The sequence below is a fragment of the Microplitis demolitor genome, chromosome 7, assembly GCF_026212275.2.
Source record: "Microplitis demolitor isolate Queensland-Clemson2020A chromosome 7, iyMicDemo2.1a, whole genome shotgun sequence".
Taxonomy (NCBI): domain Eukaryota; kingdom Metazoa; phylum Arthropoda; class Insecta; order Hymenoptera; family Braconidae; genus Microplitis; species Microplitis demolitor.
In genome coordinates, this window is record NC_068551.1 from 9,635,111 (window position 1) to 9,662,536 (window position 27,426).

At 29.6% G+C, this 27,426-nt stretch overlaps 1 protein-coding gene across 2 annotated transcripts; it reads left to right on the plus strand.

The window, feature by feature from the left end:
- The first annotated feature begins 1,606 nt into the window (after positions 1–1,606).
- On the plus strand, positions 1,607–27,415 carry LOC103572908 (RNA polymerase II subunit A C-terminal domain phosphatase). Of its 2 annotated transcripts, none has more exons than XM_014440166.2 (7): positions 1,607–2,190; positions 2,314–2,617; positions 8,247–8,491; positions 8,575–9,361; positions 9,456–9,623; positions 17,785–18,040; positions 26,882–27,415. In XM_014440166.2, the coding sequence occupies exons 1-7, from the start codon at positions 1,964–1,966 to the stop codon at positions 27,169–27,171; spliced, it is 2,277 nt and encodes a 758-aa protein (XP_014295652.1). In that variant the 5' UTR covers positions 1,607–1,963; the 3' UTR covers positions 27,172–27,415. The 2 variants fall into 2 exon arrangements, with proteins under 2 accessions (XP_014295652.1, XP_014295653.1); XM_014440167.2 differs by having other exon boundaries at positions 2,112–2,190; positions 2,306–2,617; positions 26,882–27,414.
- The last annotated feature ends 11 nt before the right edge of the window (positions 27,416–27,426 follow it).

Here is a 27,426-nt window from a genome sequence, read left to right on the forward strand (position 1 = left end):
AATACATAAATAAAGAACAAAATAAACATTGAATGAAATTATTTTTACTACCCAGCGTATCCGAAATACGATAAACCGTAATTTGTTGTAATTTACGGTATTCGGAAGAATTACGGTTTTTTACGGCAGAAGTACGATATTTTTATTGAAAAATTGTGGCAAGCCTGCGGTATTTTACCGTAAAATGAAGTATTGCACTTTAAAGATAAAAAAAACATACGGCGCTTATGGTAAAAATGTAGTAAATTACCGTAATTCGGATTTCTCAGGGTATAAGATAAGATTATTTGTAGTTACAAATTTTTCAATTAATACAAGTACGTATAGTGAAACATTTATTGTGCTTAGAAATTCTTTTTAATGACAGCATATCGTTCGTCACTATAACAAAACTGTTCTGTGAAATACAATTAAATTGAATTAAATAAAAACATGTCTGTTTGCATGATTTTTTCTTAACATAAAATATTGAATGATGTAAATTTGTACCATTTAAGTATGCAAGTATATATGTTTAAAATCGATTACATTTCGGTTTGAAATTGTGTAATTAAATGAATAAAAATGAATTTCAACATTACATAAACAAATGCTACTGTAACCACATTAGACAAGCTGGGAAATTAGTAAAAAAAGAGGGTAATGAGGAAGACGAGAAAATAACTAGTGAGGAAGAGAAACTATAATAGTCAGATAACACCAAAGCAGAAATACGAGCGAGTCAGAGTGTCAGGTGTTATCAAAAAAATAAATAATAAATTTAAAAAAAATAAAATAAGTGGCAACATTAATTATCTAGTATATTACTAGATCATACATATACTTTTATATAAACTGTAAAAATTGAAAAGTTCTACATTTAGGAATAATAAAATTTAATTAATTATACGTATTTATATATATATATACCCAAATTTGTTCGAGGAAAATTAATAATTTAATCAAAATATTGTAACTATCGATTATTTTGCTTTGTTTAATTGTCTTTACTGTTATAATAACTTGCATTAAAAAATATAAAAGCGATAAACAAAAGAATCAATTAAGGGTCACTGACAGTTGAGAAAATATTTTTTATAAATAAATTGAAATGATTCATATGTTTTTAACAATCAAAAATTTAATAGAAATTTATCGTAAAATTCTAAACTACGTAATAAAACATTTGACTTTTCAAAATAAATTATATTATATTACATATTTTTATGATAATTTATCATTATTAATCTTCAAAAGCTCAGAAACTGCTGCCACTTATTTTGTATCTATTTTCATTCACATTTGCAATTATGAACTTTTAGAACTTTGTGAGTCTAAATAGTAATAATAAGTGTGCATTTTTTAAATGTAATCAATAAACTTCACTTTTTAAATTTCATGGTAAGTTGGCGCTACGCTGCGCTACGCTGCGCTACGCTGCGCTACGCTGCGCTACGCTGCGCTGCATTCTGCGCATTTTTTGTAATGTACTCATTGTATGCGATAATTGTTGAAAATCAATCTTAAGTAGTTTATTAATTTTCATTGGTCAATGAAAATAACTTTAAGTATTTTAAATCAGCTGATTGGTTGTTTTATTTAGGTCTGTTTATTTTTTGTAGCATTCTAGCGTTGGCTGAAAAAGCTGAAAAACAATTCATACATACACATATATATACATTTACATGCCGACAAGCAGTAAGAATTACAACAATCGGTTGTTAGTGTGCATTTATATATATGTATACCTATATAATTATCTGTATATAAATATCTATAAGTGTTGTACACAAACATGAGGATTCTCACAAAACTCGAGTAAATCGATGCTCGTAAATGTGTGTTTATATCATCTCCCGCGTAAAAACGCAAAACGATAATAATATAGTACATAAAAGTTATCAAGGTTATATTAGAGTAAATAATAAATAAAATTTAGAATAAATTATTTAAATTGTAAAGATAAAAATATATAAGATAAATAATGGCTAATATCGAAGTGGCATTTCCAACAAATGAACAACCTGGAAAAATAAAAAAGTGGCGCGTATCTGCAGGTTCTATGATATCTGCTGGACGTGTATTGTTTTTATACTGTACTGTTAATTCTAATGGTGATGATACGAAAAATCATGAAAAAAAATACCGTTCAACACAATTTGGTCGTATTACACAAATTTTGGCTAAAGACGGCGATACAATACAACCCGGGTAATTAATATTATACTATCTTAATAATAATAATAATGATAATTTTAATAATAATTGCTTATATTAGTTAATTATTATTTAGTTGAAGTAGTTCAGCGTCAACATAATTTATTAGTGTTACAGGCAGGTGATACTTTTAATGACAGGATGTAAACATCCTACGGTTATGAAAGACTTATGTGCTGAATGTGGAGCTGATTTACGACAAGAGGCATTAAGTAAAGATGGAAAGGAAACAATAATATCTGAAGCAAGTGTACCGATGGTTCATAGTATTCCTGAACTAAAAGTTTGTCCAGAATTAGCTGAGAAAATAGGCAAAGAAGATGAGCAAAGATTATTAAAAGATAAAAAATTAGCTCTTCTTGTTGATTTAGATCAAACTATTGTTCATACTACTAATGATACTGTTCCAGTGAAAATGAAGGTACTCTATTATAATTTTTCAATAACCCGAATTAAAAGAAATAATTTAAATCGATTCAAAACAATTAAAAAAAAATTTTTTTTAATCGTTTTAACTACTTTCGAATCGACTTAATCGACATTGTTTTTTAAGTGTGAATGAAAATGAATCGTTTTGAATCGACGTACACAAAACGATCAAAAAAGATTGAAAACAATTTAGTTTTTCAAATATTTCCAAATACTTTTGAATCGACAAAAAATAGTTGAATTTCTGGTTCGTTGAGGTGATCTAAAAAGATTCAATCCGATTTAATTTTTTAAATTGTTTTGAATACATTTTAATCGACAAATATTAAACTACTTTCCGATTCGTAGGCAGATTCAAAACAATTCATAATGATTTAATATTTCGAATAGTTTCAAATACTTTTGAATCGACATTTAATATTTTAATTTCTGATTCATACGGAGATTTAGAACAATTAAAAACGATTCAGTATTTCGAGTTGTTTTGAATACTGTCGAATCGACAAATAATATTGTGTTTCCATTTTGGATGGAGATTCGAAATGATAAGAAACGACTTATTTTTTTCGAATTGTTTTAAATAATTTTGAATCGACATAAAATAGTTGAATTTCTGATTCATAAGGAGATTTAGAACAATTAAAAACTATTTAATTTTTCTAATTGTTACGAATACTTTTAAAATTATACTTTTTAGTGATTTGCAAAATCAAAATTTTTTGTCCTTAAGTTAACATATATTTTGATACTTAGTAGGAAAATTTTTATTTGTTTCAAGAATAAAGATGTGTTAGTTTTTTGTGGTAATATTGCATTTTCTTGTTTAAAGAAATTTAAATTTCTCGGAACTAGCACTATTCGCCCCATGAAAAAAATTCATTAAAAAAATATAAAAAATATATCTTACAAATGTATAAAAAGTATATTATTAATAGCTAGCTTTTCGCCGATTTTGGTATATATTTCATATATTTTAAGTGTAATTTAAATACACTCATGCAAAAATTGAAGGGACAGGAAAATTATAGATTTTCTTAAGTGATTGTTGCAAAGCTATAACATTGTGAAAAAAACTCTTATCGAGATTTGAAAAAAAGCATTTAAAAGCCTGAAATCTCTAGTTTCAATATATTTCTATCAAAATTTATTTAAAGCTACGACTATCGCGCAAACATGAGAAATGCCGCGAGACAAAAATCTTCCTTTTTTTTTTTTTTTTTTTTTTTTTTTTTTTTTTTTTCTTAAAGAGTTTATAGGCAGTGAAATTTTTTTTTTAGCTAAACCGATCGAAATTAGAGATTTCAAGCTTTTAGATACTTTTTCAAAATCTTGATACGATTTATTTTCACAAAGTTACAGCCTTGCAATCATTACTAAAAAAAAAAATTCTAAAAATTTTTTTTTCCTTCAATTTTTTGCATGAGTGAATATTAAAAATATATCTTAGAATATAAAAAATAAATGTATGAAAATATAATTAAAATGTATCAAATATGTGTCAAAAATTATAAGAAAGTATCGATATGATGATATAAAAAAAATATATTGCCATAAAATTTCAAATACACTAACGCAAAAAATTAAAGGAACGGAAAAATTTTATAAATTTTTTAGTAATTTTTGGAAGGCTGTAACTTTGTGAAAAATAATCGTATCGAGACTTTAAAAAAAGCATTTTATAGCTTGAAATCTCTAGTTTCGGTGCATTTTTATCAAAATTTTTCAAAAGGTCTGGTTATTACGCTAACATGAGAAATACCGCGAGACAAAAAATTTCTAAATTTTTTTTTTTTTCCAAAGAGCCCACGGACCGTGGAAATATTTTGTCAACTAAACCAATGCATAGGCAATTTGGCAAATTTGTTCAGCTTCAATTTGGCTTTTTTTTTAACCTCGTAGGACAATTTGTTGCAGAGATATCAGCCTTGAAACAAAAAATGATCCTTTTGGCTTTGATCATCGATATTTTAGGTACCAATGATTGCACAGTAAATTAGAGGGCGGCGTTAAAAACTTGAATAAATTCCCTACAAGACCCGTTCATCATTTTTTGGAAAAAACAATTTTTTTTATTTTTAACATCCTTTAGAAGTAAGTACAACAAAATGACTTTTTTTTGGTTTTTTAGTAAATCAACCGCTACTCTGCAAATATCGATAAAAAAAATATTGTTTGTCTCGCGGTATTTCTCATGTTAGCGTAATAACCAGACCTTTTGAAAAATTTTCGATAAAAATGCACCAAAACTAGAGATTTCAAGCTATAAAATGCTTTTTTAAAAATCTCGATACGATTATTTTTCACAAAGTTACAGCCTTCCAAAAATTACTAAAAAATTTATGAAATTTTTCTGTTCCTTTAATTTTTTGCGTTAGTGTATATATATATTATATTATATTATGGTGATTCAAAAAATATCAAATTTTTTTGTTTCTTCTTGAAAACATGTTCAAAAGTTTCATTTAGGTATAAAAAGACGCCTGTGAGAATTAGAGCTCTTAATATTAACATTACTAGTTTCCTCGTTGCACTTTTATGTAGATGTTTTTAAAAATCTAACTTTTGTATTTGTCTTTATGATCGATTTTTCAAGGAATTTTATCATAAACTATCACAATTAGTTGAGTAGAGTTCAAAAATACCATTCGTTAAAAAATGTATATATATATATATATATATATATATATATATATATATATATATATATATATATATATATATATATATATGGAATAGAATCGACTTTTGAGGACACGATTGCGTCTCCAAATCTTATCCGATCTTGATTCAATTTCTTACACTTATTCTATGTGTGATTACCACAGTTAACTTTGAAGATGGGCTAAGTCGCGTCGATTAGTTTAGAATCGTGGCTGTTTGAAATTTTAACGATTTTTCGAAAAAACCAGTTTTCAATCACTTTCAAGTCCATATAACTTTAAAACTAAAACTCAGAGATAATTTCTGTAGAAAGTATCTTAAAGCTTGACTAATAAGCTTTAATTTATGACCTTAAACTTTATATTTAGACCATTTCTTCCAAGAATTTGATAGCCTTGAAAATTTTAATGGAATTAAAAAATGTTGAAAATATGGTTTTTATTCCACATAACTTATGCTTGTCCCATTATGATCCAGTTTCGTCAGTTGTATTTTTTGTGCACAAAAGAACCTGTAAATTTCACTGCTATTTTATATTTTAAAAGTATTTCTTTTATTATTTATGATGTATCACATGTACCTCTAATCCCAATGATTATCACTGATCTTGTCATTACGAAAGCGCACACAGTTCTAATCGGATCTTAATGAGAGTTTTTACACTTATTCTATAGGCGATTACCTTGATCAAGTTTAAAGATGGGCTGATTCGTTCAAAACCGTTTTGATATTATGGCTGTTTGAAATTTTCATGATTTTTCCTAAAAATCAGTTTTTAATCACTACTAAAGCTTATATAACTTCAAAACTAATATTCATAGACAATTTCCGTAAAGAGTATCTGAAAGCTTGTCTAATAATCTTTAATTTATGACTTTAAGCTTCATGTTTTGACCATTTCTTCCAATAATTTGATAGTCTTGAAATTTTTAATGAAATAAAAAAATGTTGAAAATATGGTTTTCATACCACCTAACTTATGCATTTCCCATAATAATACAATTTTGTCACGTGTATTTTATTGTGAACAAAATAAACTGTAAATTTCACGGCTACTTTATATTTTAAAAGTATTTCTCTTATTATTTATGATGTTTCAATCGTACCTATACGTCCTATAGTTATAATTGGTCTTGCCATTGTAACAGCGATTACAATTATGATCTCATACTAATTAAATTTTTAATACTTTATTTATGTGAAGGTTAGTTTGGTAGATTACCGATATAATGTTATGTCCAATCAACTATCTGAAGTTCTCTATCGAAAATAATCGTTGTCCTTTTTTACCCTCACTCTTAGAAAATAAATTTAATTTCATGTCATGACTATACACTAACATATATCACAAGGTATGTATGTATAAAAGTAACTTTTTATATCGATTAATTGAAAAATCTACTTTCGATTTCGGCTGCCGAATGGCCTTTTCTCAATACATTTTCAAATTTCGCGGGAATAAGCACGTATACAAGTTTTATTTAGGTGTGTTAGCGAATGCAGGTTATTGCTGGCTATTCGTAACAAAATCGTTTGTCACGTCTCTCAAGATCCGCTTTGAAAAGTTACACTAACCCTGAGAGTGTAAACTTTATTGAGTATCTACTGTATCTTTCTTACCAGGGAAAATACAAGTGGCTGGGCGCGATCTCGTGGCGAGCACCGAACTACTCCCACTGCTGTTACCTAGCAATGGTGACTTTCCCCTTCTCCATATCTTTCTTTTCTCCCAAGAACCCAGAAGAGGTTTTGGCCCAGAAGAGGTTTTAGCGCCCTCTAGGGGATGCAAAGCTAGCAAGTACCGTCCTTTCCGTGGGTTCTGGGACCTACCTAACCGGGAATGGCTACCAGGGGAATACCAATTGGATTACCGTAAGTGTGGTCTCCCATATACGATTGGGCAAGCTAACAGGTACCGCTGCGACGGACCGAGCGAATCCATGCTGACTGTCTAAAAACCAGGTGGACACGCCCACATGGTCCGTAGAATATTTTTGATCACTATGTTGGTGATAAAGTGCTTGGTGGGCCTTGTACGGAGGTAACTTGTTATCGTTCCTTTGATGCCGCAAGTGCTGATAATAGTGGAAGAAACCCTTTTTGGGGTAAAGAGTGGAGGCTGCGACTCACCACTAATCTGCAGCATCTCCACCAATACATGGAATTGGTACCATGGGGGACCCATTCCAAGCCCCACTTTGACCAGAGTTTCTCTATTTCCTGAGATGGGACAAGTGTTGGGTCCAAATGAGGTCGGACTCGTGGTGGTTGTCGGTGAGGCACCCACATGTATTGCATGTCTAATGGGTAAACTAATGTGAGCTTATGCTCATATTTCGCTTCTATTATATATGGTGGAATCATAATATACAAATAGGGTTACGCAACGCGAGTGTGCCCAGAAGGGTGTGGTATCGGCCTCCCGTCAAACGGAGGTGGACTTAACTGTCCCGTTACATTAATTTTTTTTTTCTCCCAAGAAATTTTTTCTCTTGGCTTAAGCAACTTTTTTTTTTTTGGTCGGAGTATACAAAAATACTTGCATGAAAAGTATAATACTTGTTACGAGGAATTTTATTTTCTTTAAACAAGAAAATGCAAAATTGCTGCAAAAAAATAATGCATCTTGCTTAAAAAAAATATCTTTTACTTAAAGTAATATAAACTCTTGAAACAAGTGAAAATTTTTTGATTTAAGCGTAAAAATATGTTGACATGAGAAAATAAATTTTGATTCAAGATAAAAATTTGAAGATAATTGTTTACTTGGTGCAAGTATATTTTTATTTTCCGAATCGATAAAAAATAAAAATCTTAAATCAAGTATATTTTTCTTGATTGAAGTTAACTGTTTTTTTTTGTGTAATTATGAATTAAAATTTTCCCGGGCATATAGCAGACGCCTAAGTGCGCCAGGCGGAAGATCCGAACACACCAACAATTAAAAATATATATTTCAGGATGTATTTCATTATCAACTATATGGACCTAATTCACCGTGGTATCATACAAGATTACGACCTGGTACAAATCATTTTCTTGAAGAAATGAGTAAATTGTATGAATTACATATTTGTACATTTGGGGCTAGAAATTATGCTCATACTGTTGCTGCATTATTGGATAAAGAAGGAAAATTATTTTCTCATCGAATACTTTCTAGAGATGAGTGTTTTAATCCAGCATCAAAAACTGCTAATTTAAAGTAAAAATAATTTTTCGAGCTATAATTTAAGTATTTAAAAATATAAAAACGATTTCATTTATTATTTATATTTTTTGTTACAGAGCACTTTTTCCTTGTGGAGATGATTTAGTTTGCATCATTGATGATCGAGAAGATGTATGGCAAGGTTGTGGTAATTTAGTACAAGTAAAACCTTATCATTTTTTTCGTCATACAGGAGATATTCATGCACCACCTGGTCTTGAAAAACGTGACGTAATAGATCAGTCGTCAAGTACAGAAGAAGAATCAGTAAAGATTGATACAAATAAACACAATGTTGATACTAAAGAAAATAATGTCATTGGAAATGGTATCAATGATAATTTACCTGAAGAAAATGCTCAAATTAATAAAGAAATTGATAAAGTAATCAGTAAATCAACGGGTGACAGTAAAGAATCAGATAGAACGTGTGAGATTTCAAAGTCTTTCGAACCTCCGATTGATGAAAAATTGAATGAAAAAAATACTGAAGAAAAAATTGATGAGAATATTGGTAATAAAAATGAAACAATATGTGACGACAAAATAAATGATAATAAAATTAAACCATTGGACGTACCATTGACTGACATAAAGAAGAATGAAGAAACTGACGTTGACGATAACGATCATGATGATTATTTGTTGTATTTGGAAGATATTTTACGAAGAATACATAATGAATTTTATAAACATATAGAAAATAATGATCGTAAACCGCTTAGAGAAATAATACCCCAAGTGAGAATTCGTGTACTTGAAGGTTTATGTTTAACGTTCAGTGGATTAGTTCCAACAAATCATAAATTAGAACAAAGTCGTGCTTATAAAGTTGCAATGGCATTTGGAGCTAAAGTAACACAGGTAATATTTTTTGTTACTTTCTTTCGATCTACTACATTATTTTGAAGATAAAATAAATTTACATAAACTATTTCATTGACATTTACAATTTTAGGATTTAACAGAGTCTACAACTCACTTGGTTGCTATTAAGCCTGGAACTGCAAAAGCTAATACAGCTAAAAAAAATCCTTCTATTAAAATTGTTAATCCAGATTGGTTGTGGTCGTGCGCTGAACGATGGGAGCACGTTGACGAGAGATTATTCCCTCTTACAGCTAAGGTATTTACAGATTTAATGTAAATTAATTATTACAATTATAGTTATAAATAATCAAGTAACCATCTAATGCGTAGTTCATTAGTTTTCGTTTTTTAAAATGAAAATTATTAACTCGCATGAAAATGCTATATATTGTTAAAAATATGTAAATAATTATAGGGTGAATATGTGATAAATACATGTCGGTAAAAATATCTATATTAATAAATAATAAGTATATGTTTTCACTTATGTTGAATTATGTATTTATAACAATATATTTATTTTTATATCATATTTTATTTTTTTCTATATATATTATCTCATATAATGCTCAATACATTTTTGCCATATATCGGTGGTATACAACATAATATAATAAACTTTATATATTTTTCCATATATTTTGATTCTTATTGTTAGTGATAGATTGTCTCTATATAGTTTATTATAATATTAAATATATGATTGAGTGAATATATGAATGAAGAATATATGAATATAATATTGAAATATATGGTTGAGTAGGACTTTGCACAACCTTGCATGATTCATGCATGCCAGTGCCTGATTCATGCACGATCATACATGATTCGTGTATGATCATGTCTGGTTCATGCTCGATCAAGCATGATCTTGCATGCTGATTTTTTCCCGTGTATAAATGGAAAAATTTACACGTTTAAATCGATGAATTGCGGCATACTACCATTATATTAAAAATTATATTTTTCTTGGTATATTGAAAACTATATTTTTTATATACATCTATATTATTAAGAAACTGTACGATAACATAAAAATGAAGATTACAAGCTAAAGAGTATCGTTTTTATAATGTAACACACCATAGGACGAAAAATATGCAAAATATTATTATAATTATTTTGCAACATATTGTAAAATATATATAAAAAATATAGGGGAGAGTGGGTTCAATTGAACCAGTAAGCTTAAAAAATCGAAAAAAATATATAATGAGTCGTCCTTTTGGAATTATATTTTAATACACTAAACCTTAGTCTGACCAAAATTTGGAACCAATATAATGATTTAATTTAAAAAAATTCAAGTTTTTGTGTTTTCAGGCATCTAAACTTTTTTTTCAGCTCTTGACAAATTGTTTAATAATTTTTTATTTTTTAAATGTAATCTTAAAATTTTTTTTTGTAATACCTTCATACATATATTAGTTATAAATTTCTACCTTTACTTCTAGTAAAATAGTTCTTGAATATTTTTTTTTAAACTGATTATTTCAATAAAATCATATGGGGTCAATTGAACCAGTACTCTCGGGGGTGGTTGAGCCACACGAATCACACTGTGAGCATCAGACATGCGCGCGCATCTTGACTAAATGTCAAAAAAAGTTAAACTAACCAAGAAAAAAAATCGGTCTGTCGGTTGACCCTGCGGGCCAGCCCCGAAACTTCCCGCTGTTCTCTTCGAGCTCGAAAATGCTATCACATGCAATTGTTTTTTAATGATCTTTTCAAGCTCTAACAAGTTACCTGTTATGCTGAAGTTTGAAAATTTAAGAATCGAAAATCATCAATGAAGCGGTTTTTAAAATTTAGTTCCTGATTTTGTTCAGTAAAATAAGTGCATTGAGGCAGAAATCAATGTCGGGGATCAAAATCAAGATTTAAATAAATTTTGACTCATGTAAGAAACAATAAAATATGAAATATCCGATAAAAATATTAAAAACTATGTTTTATCAATTTTTTTGTTGATAATATGATTTAAACTAAAAACCAAGTTCGATGACATTATATGATCGAAAAAAACCATAAAAAAGATGAGTTGGTATGATATGAGGCACATTTTAGTACGTTATATTCTGATTTATCCGAAACAAATAACATAAAATGTTATTATTTTAACTTTTCAACGCCGATATCTTTTGAACTAATCAATCGATTTTGATAGTTGACGTGGCAATCGGCGCGTTTTATTGAGTTCTAGAGCTGATTAAAATTTGAAATCGATCGCGTCAGTTGTTTCGAAAATATTTAGAAAAAACCGTTTTTCACCATTTCTTTCTCCCGCGATAACTCTCGAACGAATTATCCGATTTTGATGTTTGAGGTGGCAATCGATGCGTTTTATTGAGTACTAGCGCTGATTAGATTTTGAAGTCGATCGTATGAGTCGTTTTTGAGAAATCAATAAAAAACTAAAAAATAAATTTTTTTTTTTCGTAATTCGCCAATATTTTCGAGTCTATTCGATCAAATAATCTGTAATTTTCAGGAAAGTTGAAGGCCAACAAGCTCTTTTGATTGCCACCTCAACCATCCAAATCGATTCATTAGTTCAAAAGTTACAAAGAGTTTACACACACACACACACACACACACACACACACACACACACACACACACACACACACACACACACACACACACACACACACACACACACACACACACACACATACATACACACATACATACACACATACATACACACATGCATACACACATACATACACACATACATACACACATACATACATACATACATACATACACTCGGACATCATTCTGAAAATAGTCAGAATAGCTTCCTAGGACCTCAAAACGTCGACATCTGATGAAAACTCGATTTTCTTAGCGGGAAGTTAAAAATAGTTATATTGGCAGAAGTTTTAAAAGTGATTGTTATAACATATAATATTATAAAAGATGATAAATATTATTAGAAATGTTGTAATTTTAGTTTTAAGCTGTAATGAATAGTAAATTATTCATTAAAGTCATTTGTTTGTGGTTCTAATACTCTTGGTTCAATTGTCCCCGACTAGTGGTTCAATTGCCCCCGCAAAGGGGACGATTGAACCATTTGATGCAGTTGTACAATTTCGTATTTATTGAAAATTTTCATCATTTGTTAAATTATGTGCTTATGAGAAATGGTAGTCTATATAATAAATTATAATTTCGTAAAAAAAAAAGTTATCATTTTGCTTTTATTCATATAAAAAAAAAATTTCAAAGTATTTTTGGTTCAATTGACCCCACTCTCCTCTACATAATACTATATATTAATTAATATACTACTTTCATTATAATATATCAATATAACAAAAGTATACCAAGATATATATGTTAAAAATGCATAAAAAAGGTTATATAATATTTTATAATATATTTTTCATAACCGGTGGGCCTGGCTGGGCTAGCTCTTGTCCTGGTCACGGTTACTTATAATTATAATTAACTTAAATTAATTTATTTTGTGAGTTTGAAGGGATCGCCTCGTTTCCCTGAAATCGGCGCTTATAAATTATAAAAGGAAAAGAATGCCTGGTGATTTATTCAGTAAATATTTGATTTGATTTTATTTTCAAGGAATGTATTTTATAAATCAAATTTTCCCCAATTTGTTACATATAATAATTTACCAATTTTATTTTATTGAATTAATATAGATCAATTTTAGTATATAAGTTGTAACAGGGTATTTCTCAACCATGCCAAGTTTGGCCCCTTTATTAATTGATCTTAATAAGTGCGCCACTGAAAGATAATGCTCGACCTTCCAGAAGCGGAGATGTTAATTTTAAAAATCAGGGTCGTTGAAACATATAAAAGTGAGGATAATTGAGGGATTAAATTTATTACACACACTATTTTAAATAATATAATTATGAAACTTTATTTATTACTTAACAACTTTGCCTACCAGGCTTTTATTTTTACTTATAATTAATTTATAACACAATTGTCTACCGGACTTTTTATTCTTACAACTACGAGTCCTTTTATTTAAAATTTTGGCCACCGGCCTGATCCCCTGGATCTATTACTTTTAAAACAAATTAAAATACAATGGCAACTTGTCAGATCCCCTGGATCTATTTATTTAAAATAATTACTTAAAAATTTAATTACCCTAGAATTATTTTATCACACACACACACACACACACACACACACACACACACACACACACACACACACACACACACACACACACACACACACACACAATTTTATTTCTTAGATTGTCCACCGGACTTAACTCAACACACACGTATTAATTAATTAATTATTTGTCCCCAGGACTCAATTCATATACGCAACTAAATTTTATAAATTTACTGACTATACAAATTTACTCTTTTTTCCATAATAATAATTTACTTTCCGACATGACAAATTTCATTTTTACAATTTTTCAACCACCAACTTTTGGGTAAAAGAGATTTTGTTGGTGTTGAAATCACGCCACACGCTCGCGCTATCTCTCTCTACTTCACGCGTCTCATTCTGTCTCTCTCTAATTCACGTACTTGTTATCTTCGCATATTAATTTATAACTAGTAATAATTTATAACTCGAACTGACATTAATTTATCAATAATTTTAATTAATTAAATATTTTTTTAATCACTATTACCTTCACAGCATTGAGTTTCTTATTAATTTTTAAATTATCAGTCTTATAATTATACTTAATTTTAATTGTATGAATTTTACTTTAATTTTCTTTAATTAAATTCTTAATTAATAAGTTATGATTTCTGGCTTACCCGCTGAGAAATTTTATTTACTTAATTTAATAATTTATAATTAATAATTTCTGGCTTTCCTGCCGAGAACTTCCTTATTAGATTTTAACCCGGAAATGGCGTCTGCCCACGAATTAACTAATTAATAATTGTGAACCTCCTTAATTAATAATAAATTATAGTTTCCCGCCGACAATTTATTTACCTCAGGATTAATGTTTTCCAGGTCCAATGTCGTGGCTTCTCCTGAATCCCAGTGTTACTGTCGATTTCCGAATTAATCTCCGTCTCTCTTTACTCTCCAAATTTTTATTTTATTTTGTTTATTAATCTGTGGAAATTCAGTACAAATTAGTTATATATATTTGGTTGTATCGGCTTTCTGCCGGATAAAAGAAATTATTTATTACGAAGAGACTTATAGCTTCAGGAAGGTTCCACTCATAACCTCTCCCAAGCTTTTATATTTACCTGTATATTTCCACGTGCGGTCACTCGTCTGATGGCTATGCCGGCCTGTTCGACTGTGTGTCGTTTCACCTTCGTCACTCACTTATAAAATTGTAAGTTCGCGATCCTTCGGCAATTATCGTAAATTAACCACTCCTATTTGAATTCTAATTGGGTCTGGAAGACGAACCTCTTCAATTAGAACACGTGTGTTTGTCAACTCAGGGGACTAACCAACCGCGGGAAAATCAAATATTTAAATTAGAATAATTAAAATTTTACCCTGTTACAAAGTTTTAATACTTTAATTTACGCGGGAGGAGACCAAGTATAAGTTTGATTGGGGAAAACGGAATCCTACTTACGATATACCTTACTGCATGCTCCATCCTTGTAAGCATGGGTGAAAATGACCCTCAGCAGGAGTGGCAGCAACGATGTAGGCCCAATCTTCAGTGATAGAAAATTTCAGGAAACGAACAGCAATGATCTAGTAACACTCACAAATTTTATCGGCACAAATCAAATTAATTTTATCTTTATTGAATGACCACGTGTAGAAATTTGACTCGAAGTATATTTATATGACTAATTCTACGTTCTTCAAATAAATATTTTATAATAATTACTGCGGCTATTACACGGAAAGATTAGAACCCGAGTGGTTACTGTTCTGCACCCGACTCAGTACGGTTCTAAAAAATAATGAATGAAAATTGAGTGAAAAAAAAATGAATGAATATTAAGTGAAATGATTTTGTGTAATATATTAAGTGAAATGATTTTGTGTTCGTGAAATACTTAATACTTAACCTCACAAAGTCAACACAGCATACCATACATAAACGACTATTAACAACATTTGTAATATATATATACTTACCTAAATATTTATAAATCCAATCGGTATTGAACACTGAATGTAGATAAATATTAAATAATAATTAAGATAACTAAATTTACGTATTCTTTTCACACACACTTGCTAAGCATCTGAAAGAAATTTTACAATCTCAGACCATACTGACTCGCGTGCAGCACCCGAATGGTTACGGTACGGAACCGTAACTATTCGTGTGACACACATTAGTCAGTAGTGTGCTCGAAAATCTTCGGCTGAGAATTCTCAAGACATTACTTATTCGTGTGCTGCACCCGAGCCATTCATGTGCGGCACCAGACTGGTTACTGTGCTCCGATTGTGGTGCAGCACCACACTGGTTACTGTGCAGAACCTGACTGAGTCGTGTGCGCACATTACTCAGTCGGGTGCTAACTCAATTTTCATTCATTTTTTTCTAGAACCGTACTGAGTCGGGTGCAGAACAGTAACCACTCGGGTTCTAATCTTTCCGTGTAGTACCGGGCGACCGAACTCAAAGATATAAAATAAATTAAATAAAACTGATCACTGGACTCCATGACTAGATATGACTAGACTTATCGTTAGGTTGGGTCATATAAATTGTGTTGAGCTCTGGTTGTAGAGTAGGGACCTCGCCAAGCGTCATCAGTCCACTACCCTACCGGTCCACTCTGGGTGGTAGTCAGGGCCTGTCCTTGAGTCACTGCTTGCTGGCCCTTTTAAAGGAAAATTCTGAGGGCGTGGAACTACCCCACTGTCGTCTCGATTCAAGTAAAATTTGATCTTGGAGGCCCTGACATGGCCCCGAGTGATTGATGAGTGTAAATTAACATATAATTATTCAAATAGATGGCCGTAAAGTAAATTGGACTTTTCGCGATCGATTTTCAAGTCGACAATCAAAAACGCACTGTTACATTTTTGACATGTAAAGTTTTTTCATACGGGGAATTATTGATATTTGCACTTATTTGAAAGGGTTTGACGTGAATTAGAATTTTTTTTATGATACCAAGTGTCTTTTAATGATTTATAATAGGAAGAATTAGATTGACTTACAATTCATGTGATTTATACAAAGTATAAATTGTTTTTTTTTTTTCTAATCGAGTGAATTTAGCTTCATATTACTCATTAAATTTATTTATTTTCTAAATTACTAACATTAAAATTTACTTTCAAATGAAAGTAAAATGAGTTTTTCTTCACTAGACAATATTTTTTTCCAAAAACTCAAAAAATATTAATCATTTTTCATACATTTCATCATTTTCAAGATATTTAAAAAAAAAAGGAAATTTTTAAGAGAAACTATAGTCAATCCTACCACTTCAAACTATCTGAATCGAACAAATACCCCACTCCAGGGTTAAGCACACCCAATATTTTGAATCAGCGTAATTTATTTAATTGTCGTGATATAAATTAAAATTTTTTTCACCCCACAGAAAAATATTAAAAAAGACTCCTGTTATCTTATTTTTATTGAAAAAAATATTTTCTTTAATGACAATTTCGATGGATTAAAATAACCAAAATATTCGTAACGATTTTCTGTTCAAACGATGAAAATTTAACTATTTTTTAAACCTTCCGTTAAGAAAATTAAAAATCTTTTTAAAAAAGAAGAATTATTGGTTTCGCCAAAATTTAAAAAAAACGAGTTCTGAACAAACCTCGACGTTTTGAGGTCCTAGGAATCTATTCTGACTATTTGCGGATGGACGTTCGTCCGCGTGCGTATGTATAGGTAAACTTTTATTGTTTTGTTTTTGGCGGCAATCGAAAGGGCTCACCAAGACTTGAAACTGATTAGATTTCGAAGTCGATTGGTCGAGTAGTTGACAGGAAGTTTCGGGGTTGGCCCACAGGGTCAACCTTTTTTCAGCTTCTTTTTCCTGACAATCGCTTAATAATCTATTTAATAAAAAATTTAATTTCAAACTGATAATTAATAAATTTAGTATTTATACTCGAATAGTTATGTAGTGAGTGCAGGCTGTCAAACAAAAGTTCAGCATATTCAATATTGCATGTAAATTTTGTGATTGAAATTAATGAAGCTTATAAATATTTTATGAAACATATTAGTCTAATAAAGTAAAAATTTTTAATTAATTAAATTATAAGTTACTGATACAATTATACATTATTAATTTTTTAAATAATTAATAAAATTGAATTTAAAATTAAATTAGCAATTATTATTGAATAACTTTGTAAGTTGATAGTGGGAAACAGCAAATGAAATTAATTATTACTTAAATTAATTTATAGAAGCAACTATTATCGTTGAAATATTATTAAATGAAAAATAATGATAAATAAAATATTTATAATAACAGGCACGAGGATCCAGAGTACCACCTCCCCACTGTAGTAGTCCAGAACGTGTAGAAGTTAAAGAAAATGAAGTTGTTGATAGTTTCGCAAGTAGTATAAATCCTTTGATGTCGTTTACACAAGAAGAAATTGATAATATGGACAAAGAGGTTGATGAAGATATGTCAGATATTGAAATGGATAGTTCTGTATTAGAAGGAAAAGAAGAATTAGGTTCAATTGTAGGCAATGAAAGTGAAAATTCATCTGATTTAAATGGTAATTATTATTATTATCATTATCATCTATATTATTAAGAGAATGAAGAAAATTTTGTTCAGTCATATCTATATGATAGAATAAGTTAATGTTATTAAATTTGGTTTCGTTAAAAAGGTTTTGACTTGGATTTGTGCCTTTTTATGGTTTAAACTTTTTTTTATTGCCAAGTATCGAGATAAATCAATTTGTCTGTATCATTTGAATCGCATTTAAATTACGCAGGAAAAAAAGACGATCGTATTTATTTTCCTCAAATAAATTAATATTTTAATTATTCTATCACTGGATATGACTGAATATATACAACTATTATATATATTGATAATTAAAAGAAACTAAAAAAAATTTAGTCTACGTCATGTCTTCTATGATCATGGTGGCTACATTTCTGGAAAACCTGGAAATATCAGGGAAAAGTTAGGAAATTTTGTTGCAAAGCTGAAAAATTTTTTTATCTCCTGCGTTTAAAGTTCAATATTTAAGCGTCGTGTGGCGCGAGTAAAATAGGTCTTTCTCTCGATAACTCGACGAAACTATAGAACGATGCCTAAAAATCAGCTGTTTCATTTTTTAGCATGATTTTACTGTGCTGAAAGATAATTTGCTATAGGAATTATATACAAATCAGGGAGTGACCATCGTTCACTCTAGACAGAAAAAGAAGGAGAACATCGTCGCTCTGTATACTCGTATCCTACGTCTTGTTTATTTACCCGCGTACATGTAACTCAAAAATAAACTAAAATAAAAATATTGCTTTAAATGTATTGATTAATATTTCAAAAAATTGATGTTATTAAATTTCTAATTAAATGTGATTCATAAATAAATAAACAAATGTGACACTGAATGAAAAAACAAAACATGTGAATAAGTTGTTGCACAGATACATTCATATGTTCCATTGTAAAATTTTACAGTTTTTTGTAAAATAATAATTTTTTTTTTTTTTTTAAGTATTTAAATTCCTCTCAACTGAACTTTAAACACAGTCGTTATACAAAAAATTGTTCGACACGTATGATCCAAACGAGATATCCGGTATACTTCTTGTGTCAACACTCGTCTTAGGTTATGTTACATTATCACCTAGAACTCGTACCTACATCTATATATCTCGAGAAAGATGTATATACTCGTTCTCGTTGAGAATGCGTCATACCCAAGACTTGTGCCAATACAAGCATACCGCAAACCCTCGTTTTAAGCCTATGTATCGAAAATAGCTATTACTTTTTTTTTTTTAACGGAAAAAATCCGTTAAATTTTTTTTTCTATCAAAACTGTTCAAAAAGTGGCGCGGCGCGAATGCAATTGTAATATGGTTTTGAAAAAAAATTAGTAGAAATTAATTCCAATAGCGAAAAAATGAAGCAGTTATAGTTAAAAAGGCTGTTAGAAAAAAAAATCTTAGTAGAAACCAATCGTCAGGATCTTAAAGCTATTAACATGCATATTGGCAAGTTAAACAACCAAAAACATTAAAAGTATACATAAATATTGAACTAATAAGTTTCACTATATTTATTATTCGCGTACTTGATTAATATTTTATAAAACGTTCTTATTTATGAAATTTATTCTAGTGCAAATGAAAAATTTATTTATATCTTATCGTAAAGCAAGTTATATAAAAACATAGATTTAAAATTACAAATAAAAAATTATTCATTTAATTCATAAAAAAAAACCTATGATTTTTGACAATTAATAAAATGAAGTTTTATTTAACGACAATGATGGATTATTTATTGAACTGACTTGTACCATTTTATCTTGAATTAAAAAAATATTTCCAATAATTTAATATTACTCCATATGGTTAGGAAATTTTTTAATAATTTGACTGGAATACCTGAAACAGTCAGGAAATTTCAGTTTCGAAAACCTGTGGTCACCATGAATGATAAGAAAAATTTAAAAATTTAATTTGGTATCAGTGAAAATAATCAAGAGACGTGGTCGAGTCTCGCGCCAAGTATGCATCGAACAATGTGAGAGCGCGAGAATTTTGACCGTGTATCTATACCCGAACTAACTATCAATTTGTTGACATATAAGTTTATTTATTAAATTAAAAAAAAAACTGTTGAATTTCGATCTAAAATGACCTTAGATACATCATATAAATAAATCACTCGCTTTCGATTGCAACTTGAATCGAATCATTCGGTCCAGTACTTAAGAAGTTATACCTCATAACAACGTCTCATGCGCCAAATACAAGTATTTTTCATATTTTATAATTTTATTATCGACATTTGTGCTATATATATATTGTAGAAAGAGACAGAAATAGCCGTAAACGTATATTAAACCGAGAAAGAAAACGCGGCAAACAAATGAATTTTAAAAATAAAAAGCATCTTTTTTAATTATAATAGCCATAGTTATATGCATATAAAATAAAAAATCTGTCTTTTAATTTTTGTTTAGATATGGTTATTTTAATGAATATATTTATGAACGTTAATAAATTTTGAACGAATAATTTTCTCAAAATATCAATACAGCTTCTCAATAAAAAGTTAACGACATGCTATATTTTCTTGCTGTCAAGTGAACTTAATTTAATTTTCTCATAACCCTGATGGAAATTTTTCGAACTTTTGTCTGAAAAACTCAGTTCTAGAGTTCTAAAAACTTTTTCAGAGTTTTAAAGACTTTTTCAGACGAAAATCCAAAAAATTTCCACCAGGGGAGGTAAGAAAAAAACAATATACAAATCTATTTTTTTCTACTTCTTAAATTTACGTAGATCTAAACCATTTTTTTCACTGGTTCTAACAAATTTTAGTCTACGAAAATAATTTTTATGCTAATATATTTCATTTCAAGTAGATTCTGTGGTGATTTTAATAACCTAGATCTTGTTAATGCTTATTTTATGATTCTTTACAAGACTGTTAAGAATTCATTTTCAATTTGATGTATATTGAAAAATTCGATCTGAAACAATCTATTCATCCCGTGGATAGAGAAATTTTGCTCAAAGTCGCAACTTTCAGTGACCGAATTAGGATTAAAAAGTCATAATAGAGTTACCAGAGATTTATCACGCTATATGGGCGTAGAATATCGTAATATTTTTACGGTATTTTTACTTTATGAATTGGAGATTTATCTTTGACTTTGTTTAGAAAAAAAAACAAGTGAAATCAACCAAAAAACAGATTTCATCTGTAAAAAAGTGTGCTAAGTATGCATCTGTCGCGATGAAGATTATTGAAATTAAAATAATCACCAAGTACCTAAGCGGCACATAATAAAAAGTTCAAATTTTTTTTTCCTCCGATTAGGTATAATTTTTATATAAAATAAAAAAAAAACAGTTATATTTAAAAACTATACGAATAAACTTGACGAATCAGTATCAACTGAAATAAGTCATAAATTAATATTGTACTGGCTTGGCGAGTTTAACCGTATAGTTTTCAAATTTAACTGTTTTTTTGTATTATATAAAAATTATACCTAATCGGCGGAAAAAAAAATTTGAACTTTTTATTATGTGCCGCTAAAAGATCAGGTCAGCTATTTGTCGTCGATATTTCAATTCATTTAGTTTGTGTATTCTTCGCACCTCATCAACTGTGACAGTGTCATTTATATACCTGTTGCGATATAATAAGGTTCTGCAGAACTTATATTGCACTCTTTTCAGCGTATTGATCATTAAATCTTTAGATGGAGACCAGATTACTGATCCATATTTTAGTATGGGTAACACCCAACACCAGCGCAAAGAACAGGCTGGTTAGAGGGTTGGTATTTTTGAAAACCCTGCATGTTCGGGTGATTAGTCTAAGAACTTTATACGCCTGTATACTTATTTTCCCAATGTGTTGGTGGAAAGTTAATTTGTTATCCACAATGATCCCCAAATCTTTGATGTCCTCTACTTCCACAATGATCTGGCCATTTAGTTTGTAATTATTTGGTGATTGCACATGTGCACGGGAGAAAGACATGACAGTGCATTTTTTGATATTGAGATCAAGGTTGTTTTTCCGACACCAGTCGCAGAGATTGTCCAAATCGTTCTATAGGATGTAAGAATCAAGTATGCTGATTATCATCCTGAAGATTTTTAGGTCACCAGCATATAACAGATATTCTGATTGGAATCTCATTTCAATGTCGTTAACAAAGATGTTAAATAGTATGGGACCTACGTAGGATCCCTGAAGAACACCAGATGTAGCATAATATTCTTCAGATATGTGTCCATTTATCCTAACTTGCAGTCGTCTTCCAGATAAATATGATCGAATCCAGTTGAATGCGTTATCAGCCACTCTGTAATCTCTGAGTTTTTTTGGGAAGAATTTCGTGGTCCACTTTTTCGAAAGCTTTATTGAAATCGGTATATATCGCATGTACCTTAGTACCATTGTTCACGGCATTGAAGATGTAATCCATATGAGCGTATAGATTTGTTGTTGTAGACCTTCCACCCACGAATCCATGTTGTTTAGATGAAATGATGCTACTGAATGATGAAGTTATCTGGAGTGGCACTACCTTTTCAAACAGCTTTGCTAATGCTGATTGGATACACACACTGGCCTGTAGTTTGCATCTTCAGACCGAGATAGCTTCCACGCAGTTCGAAAAATGCCATGTTGCAGTGATTTATCAAATGTGTAATTGGTTCACAGAGACTAACAGCACAATTACGTAGAAATAGGTTAGGTAGGTCATCTGGCCCATCCCTGATTAAAAACTCCGATTGAAACTGATTGAAAACGTCCTATCAGATTTAATCGGAAATTTCTGATTGACATTCAATCAGTTTCAATCGGATTCAATCGGAAACTTCCGAATGATTCTGATTGAAAGTTAATCAGAAATTTCCGATTGACTTTTAATCAGTTTTTATCGGAATCATTCGGAAGTTTCCGATTGAATCCGATTGAAACTGATTAAAAGTCAATCGGAAATTTCTGATTGACTTTCAATTAGTTTCAATCGGATTTAATCAGATATTTCCGGAAGGTTTCGATTGTAAATTAATCAAAAATTATCGATTCCCGGGAAAAAATAATTTTATATATTATTAAATGGTAAAAAATTAAAAAATCAAATATATTAAAATCTACGTTGAATCTATATTAACAATTAGATTTCATGTCATGAAGTAATATAGGATATACTATATTACCACCAAAAATGGCACTTGTCACTCTGTCAAAGAACAGAGGAGTGCTCGTGTCAGAATTGCTTCCAAGTCTGGAATACAATACGTCTGAACTACGTTTCTTACCAGGGACACTTCACAAGTGGTAGGCGCTATCTAGTGGCGAGCACCGAACTACTCCCAATGCTATTACCTAGGACTGGTGAATTTCCTCTCCTCTACATATATCTTTTCTCCTCAGAAATTTTTCTCTTGGTTCAAGCAACTTTTTTTTCTATTAGTTGGAGCATACGAAAATCCTTGCGTTAAAAACCCCCCACGAAAAAAATTTATTTAAAAAATATAAGTTAAAATACAAAAAATATATTTTCGAATTTATAAGAAATCAATCAGAAAACTATTTTTTTAAGAGCTTGACATAGAAATGAAAATAACTAGAAAAAAAAAAGCGAAATTTTAAAAAACTTTATTCATAATAATTTTTGAGAAATGAAATTACCTACAAAAAAGTTTCTATGAGATTTTCTGATAAAACTGATAGTTTCGCCGGAAAAGTAAGAAGATCTAAAAATTTTCTATAAATTTGACTTTAAGCTCAAATAACTTTTGAACAGTTAGATTTATCAAAAAATGATTAGACTTTTGTTGTAGAGCATTCAATATCCTACAAAAATATCTATCGTGCATAATAATTCGTTGATTGGCTTGTAAGTTAGAAAATTCTAAAAAATAAAAAGTTTTTTTCCCGTGTTATTTAAATAGAAAATAGAAAAATTGATTGACGCAAACTGTAGTATTATTATTAAGAGCTTGGATTGGTACCGAAATTTTTATTTTTAGGTAGACTGTCAATTTTGGGATACCAAAAAAAAAAATTTTTTTTTTTAACTATCTTAATATATATATAATTTTTTATTGATGTTTCCTTTTATTTTTGTGATAGTTTTAAACTCAATCAATACAGTTTTTTAAAAAAAGTTTTTATATAATCCTGAAAAGTGCTTGTTTTAACTTTTTATAAAATTGATTAAATTGGAAGGACAGATAAAATTCTATACTCGGATATTTTAAAAATTGCTGAATTAATGATAAATGGAATTCATATCTGCCCAAATTTTAATAATTATCAATACTATCTGAATTGTTATTTTCCGATTGAATCCGATTGAAACTGATTGAAAATTGTCTGTCGAATTTAATCAGAAAATATTCGATAAATGAATTATTATTTTCTGATTGAATCTGATTAAAACTGATTGAAAATTTTCTATCAGATTTAATCGGATTCAATCGGAAAATAATCGATAGATAAATTATTATTTTCTAATTGAATCCGCTTCGTTTGAAACGAAATTTTTTTTTTCTAGCCGATACAAGAAAATTTTGTTGTTTATATTGAGAAAAAAATTCCCTGAAAATTTCAGCTCTTAAATTTAATTTAAAGTACTTTTTCTTGAGTATCAAATTTTTCCATTTAAAAAGTATATTAATTGAATAACATTTTTTTTAAATTGCTATAACTTAGCCAGATTTTAAGCTATCGTTTTGAAACCAGTTTTAATTTGCAGAGAATTTGTTGAATTTGAAAGTCTATAAAACAAATTGCTCTAACTCGATCTATGTCGATTCTATCTGCTCCGAAAGTCTATTTTTCACTTGTTTCATATAATTTTGTTAATAGTGAAAAAAAAAACGGCTCATCGTACGAAAAAGATGCATAGCACCCATCTTTTAGAAAATTTCGTCCTCTACAGAATTGTTTATTATACTTCCCTGCTAAAAAAATCCGAGAGATTCTTATAGCTGTATGTATAAGGCCCTATACTTAACCATACAGCACTTCTCATAGAACTCATTCATTCTCATAAAATCTCTATGGAAACGTATGAGAATCTATGAGATTTTCTAAACAGGGTGATATCGCTAAAGTGCACTGTTTATAAGATACAATCAGTAGAACATTCTACAGTAAAAAGGATTTATACTATATTAAGCTTACAATTTTTATACTGTCTAATGTTAAACTACTCGTATCTCATAGATAATACGCATACCCCTATTAAAAATAAACGAGGGCCGCCTCGTCTGTCATCTACCGTTAGCATTGATTCTAGCGACGCTAGCCTCAATTCAGTGCCTCGTTTCATTTTTACTAAGGACTTTAGCTATATCTAGCTCATCAGGAAGATAGTTTAAAATCAAGTAGAACATTCTACACGGAGAAATAAAAAATTGATCAATCGGGATAAAATCGAGAAATAAATTATTTTTTTCTGATTGAACCTGATTGAAACTGATAGAAAAAAATCCAATCAGTTTCAATCAGAAAATACTAAATATTTTTTTCTGATAGAATCTGATTGAAACTGATAGAAAGTCAATCAGGACGCTCGAACGCTCCCGAACATTTCTGATTGAAAATTCGTTTCTGATTGAAACTGATAGAATTCTGATTGAGTTTCAATCAGATTCAATCAGTTTCAATCAGAGTTTTTAATCAGGGCAGCTCCTTTATTGGTATTAAGGTATATCTATATTATGGTGGCGCAAAAAAACCGACTATTTTTTCTTTTTTCGAGTCTCTTATGAAAATTTGTTGGTTTACGATGTTTTAAGAAGCCTCTCCAAAAATCAGCTCGATAAAAAATTTTCAAGAGGTCGCTCACGAATTTCGAAAATACCAAAAATGATCGAAATTCGAACCTATTATTTCAAATTTTTTTCTTTTTCATGGCAGCAATAGTTTATATTTGTGAAATCATGACTACGTTGAAAATTTAAGCCCAAAATTAAAATTTTTAAACCTCGCTCAAGAACTTTGAATGTTTCCGAGTGCTGTCTTTTGAACGCTTTCGAGCGACCTTTAAATATTAGTAATAAAGCTGCTCGATTTTTTCACCATCAATTGGCATTACAGTGAACGAAAATATAACCCGAGAAATGGAAATAATAAGTTATTTACTTATTTTTTTATTTTTTAATTCAATTTGTAGGTTTTTTTCGCTTATTCAAAACTTACCAAATCTATTGTTTAAAACTGTCCTGTATATTTTTGATTATGCAAAAGTTATATTTTACTGAAATGACAATAATTAAGTCATAAAAAAATATAACAACTAATTCAAACTATCAATTACGAATTATCAATTAATATTCAAAATTCTTGAGTGATTCTTTAAATATTTAAATTTTGGGCTGAAATTTTCAGCATAGTCATCAATTTACAAGTATAAACTATTGCTGTCACGAGAAAGAACAAATTTAGAAATGAAAAACTCGAATTTCAATCATTTTTAATATTTTCAAAATTCGTAAGCGACCTCTTGAAAATTTTTTATCGAGCTAATTTTTGGAGAGGTTTCTTAAAACATCGTAAACTAACAAATTTTCATGCGAGATCGAAAAAAAAAATAGTCGGTTTTTTTGCGCCACCCTAATCTATATACTAGTCGATTCGAATTGCTATGAATTATTCCAAGTCATTTTTCTTAATCAGGGGTTAGTAACTTTATTGGTATTTAGTGGTGTTAGTAACTAGTTAGTTAGATTTTAATAAACAGTTCAATTCGAATCATATTTAATAAATTTGGTAGTAATATTTGGGAAGTCACGTAGTGACTGTAGGTTGCTCGTTATTATTTTTATAACAATAATAATTATGATTAATAATACTTGAATATATTTTTTATTATTGACAGATGGACTTTTTGAATCACCTAAAAAACGTCGAAAAATTGATGAAAATAGTTCTAGCGATTCTTCTGAGGACAAAGTAAAAGATTATGACATCAATGATGATAATGAAGATGATGACGATGACGATCCAGCTACTCGTTTTAGAAGAGGAGGACCGTTGCCAGATGATTTGGACCTTGGGGAACATGGATCGCAAGATTCAACAGAAATTGATGATCCAGTTGAAGAGGACGATGACAGAGAATGGAATGCCATGGGAGCGGCATTAGAAAGAGAGTTTTTATCAGAATGATAATGTAATGTTTTTTTTCTTTCTTTTTTTTTCGATTTAAATTTTTTCATGTACCATTTCTATAAATATTTTTCGTTTGTTAAAGTTTAATGACATATATTGTAGATTTTGAAAAACAAGAGTTAATATAATCATTAATCATCTATGTAATATTGTATTGATTAGTTAAACTAATCGATACAAGACTGAGACATTGTGTTACTAATAAGGATTTTCACCCAATGCATTCGCTAATAAATTTTTGTAATAATTGCA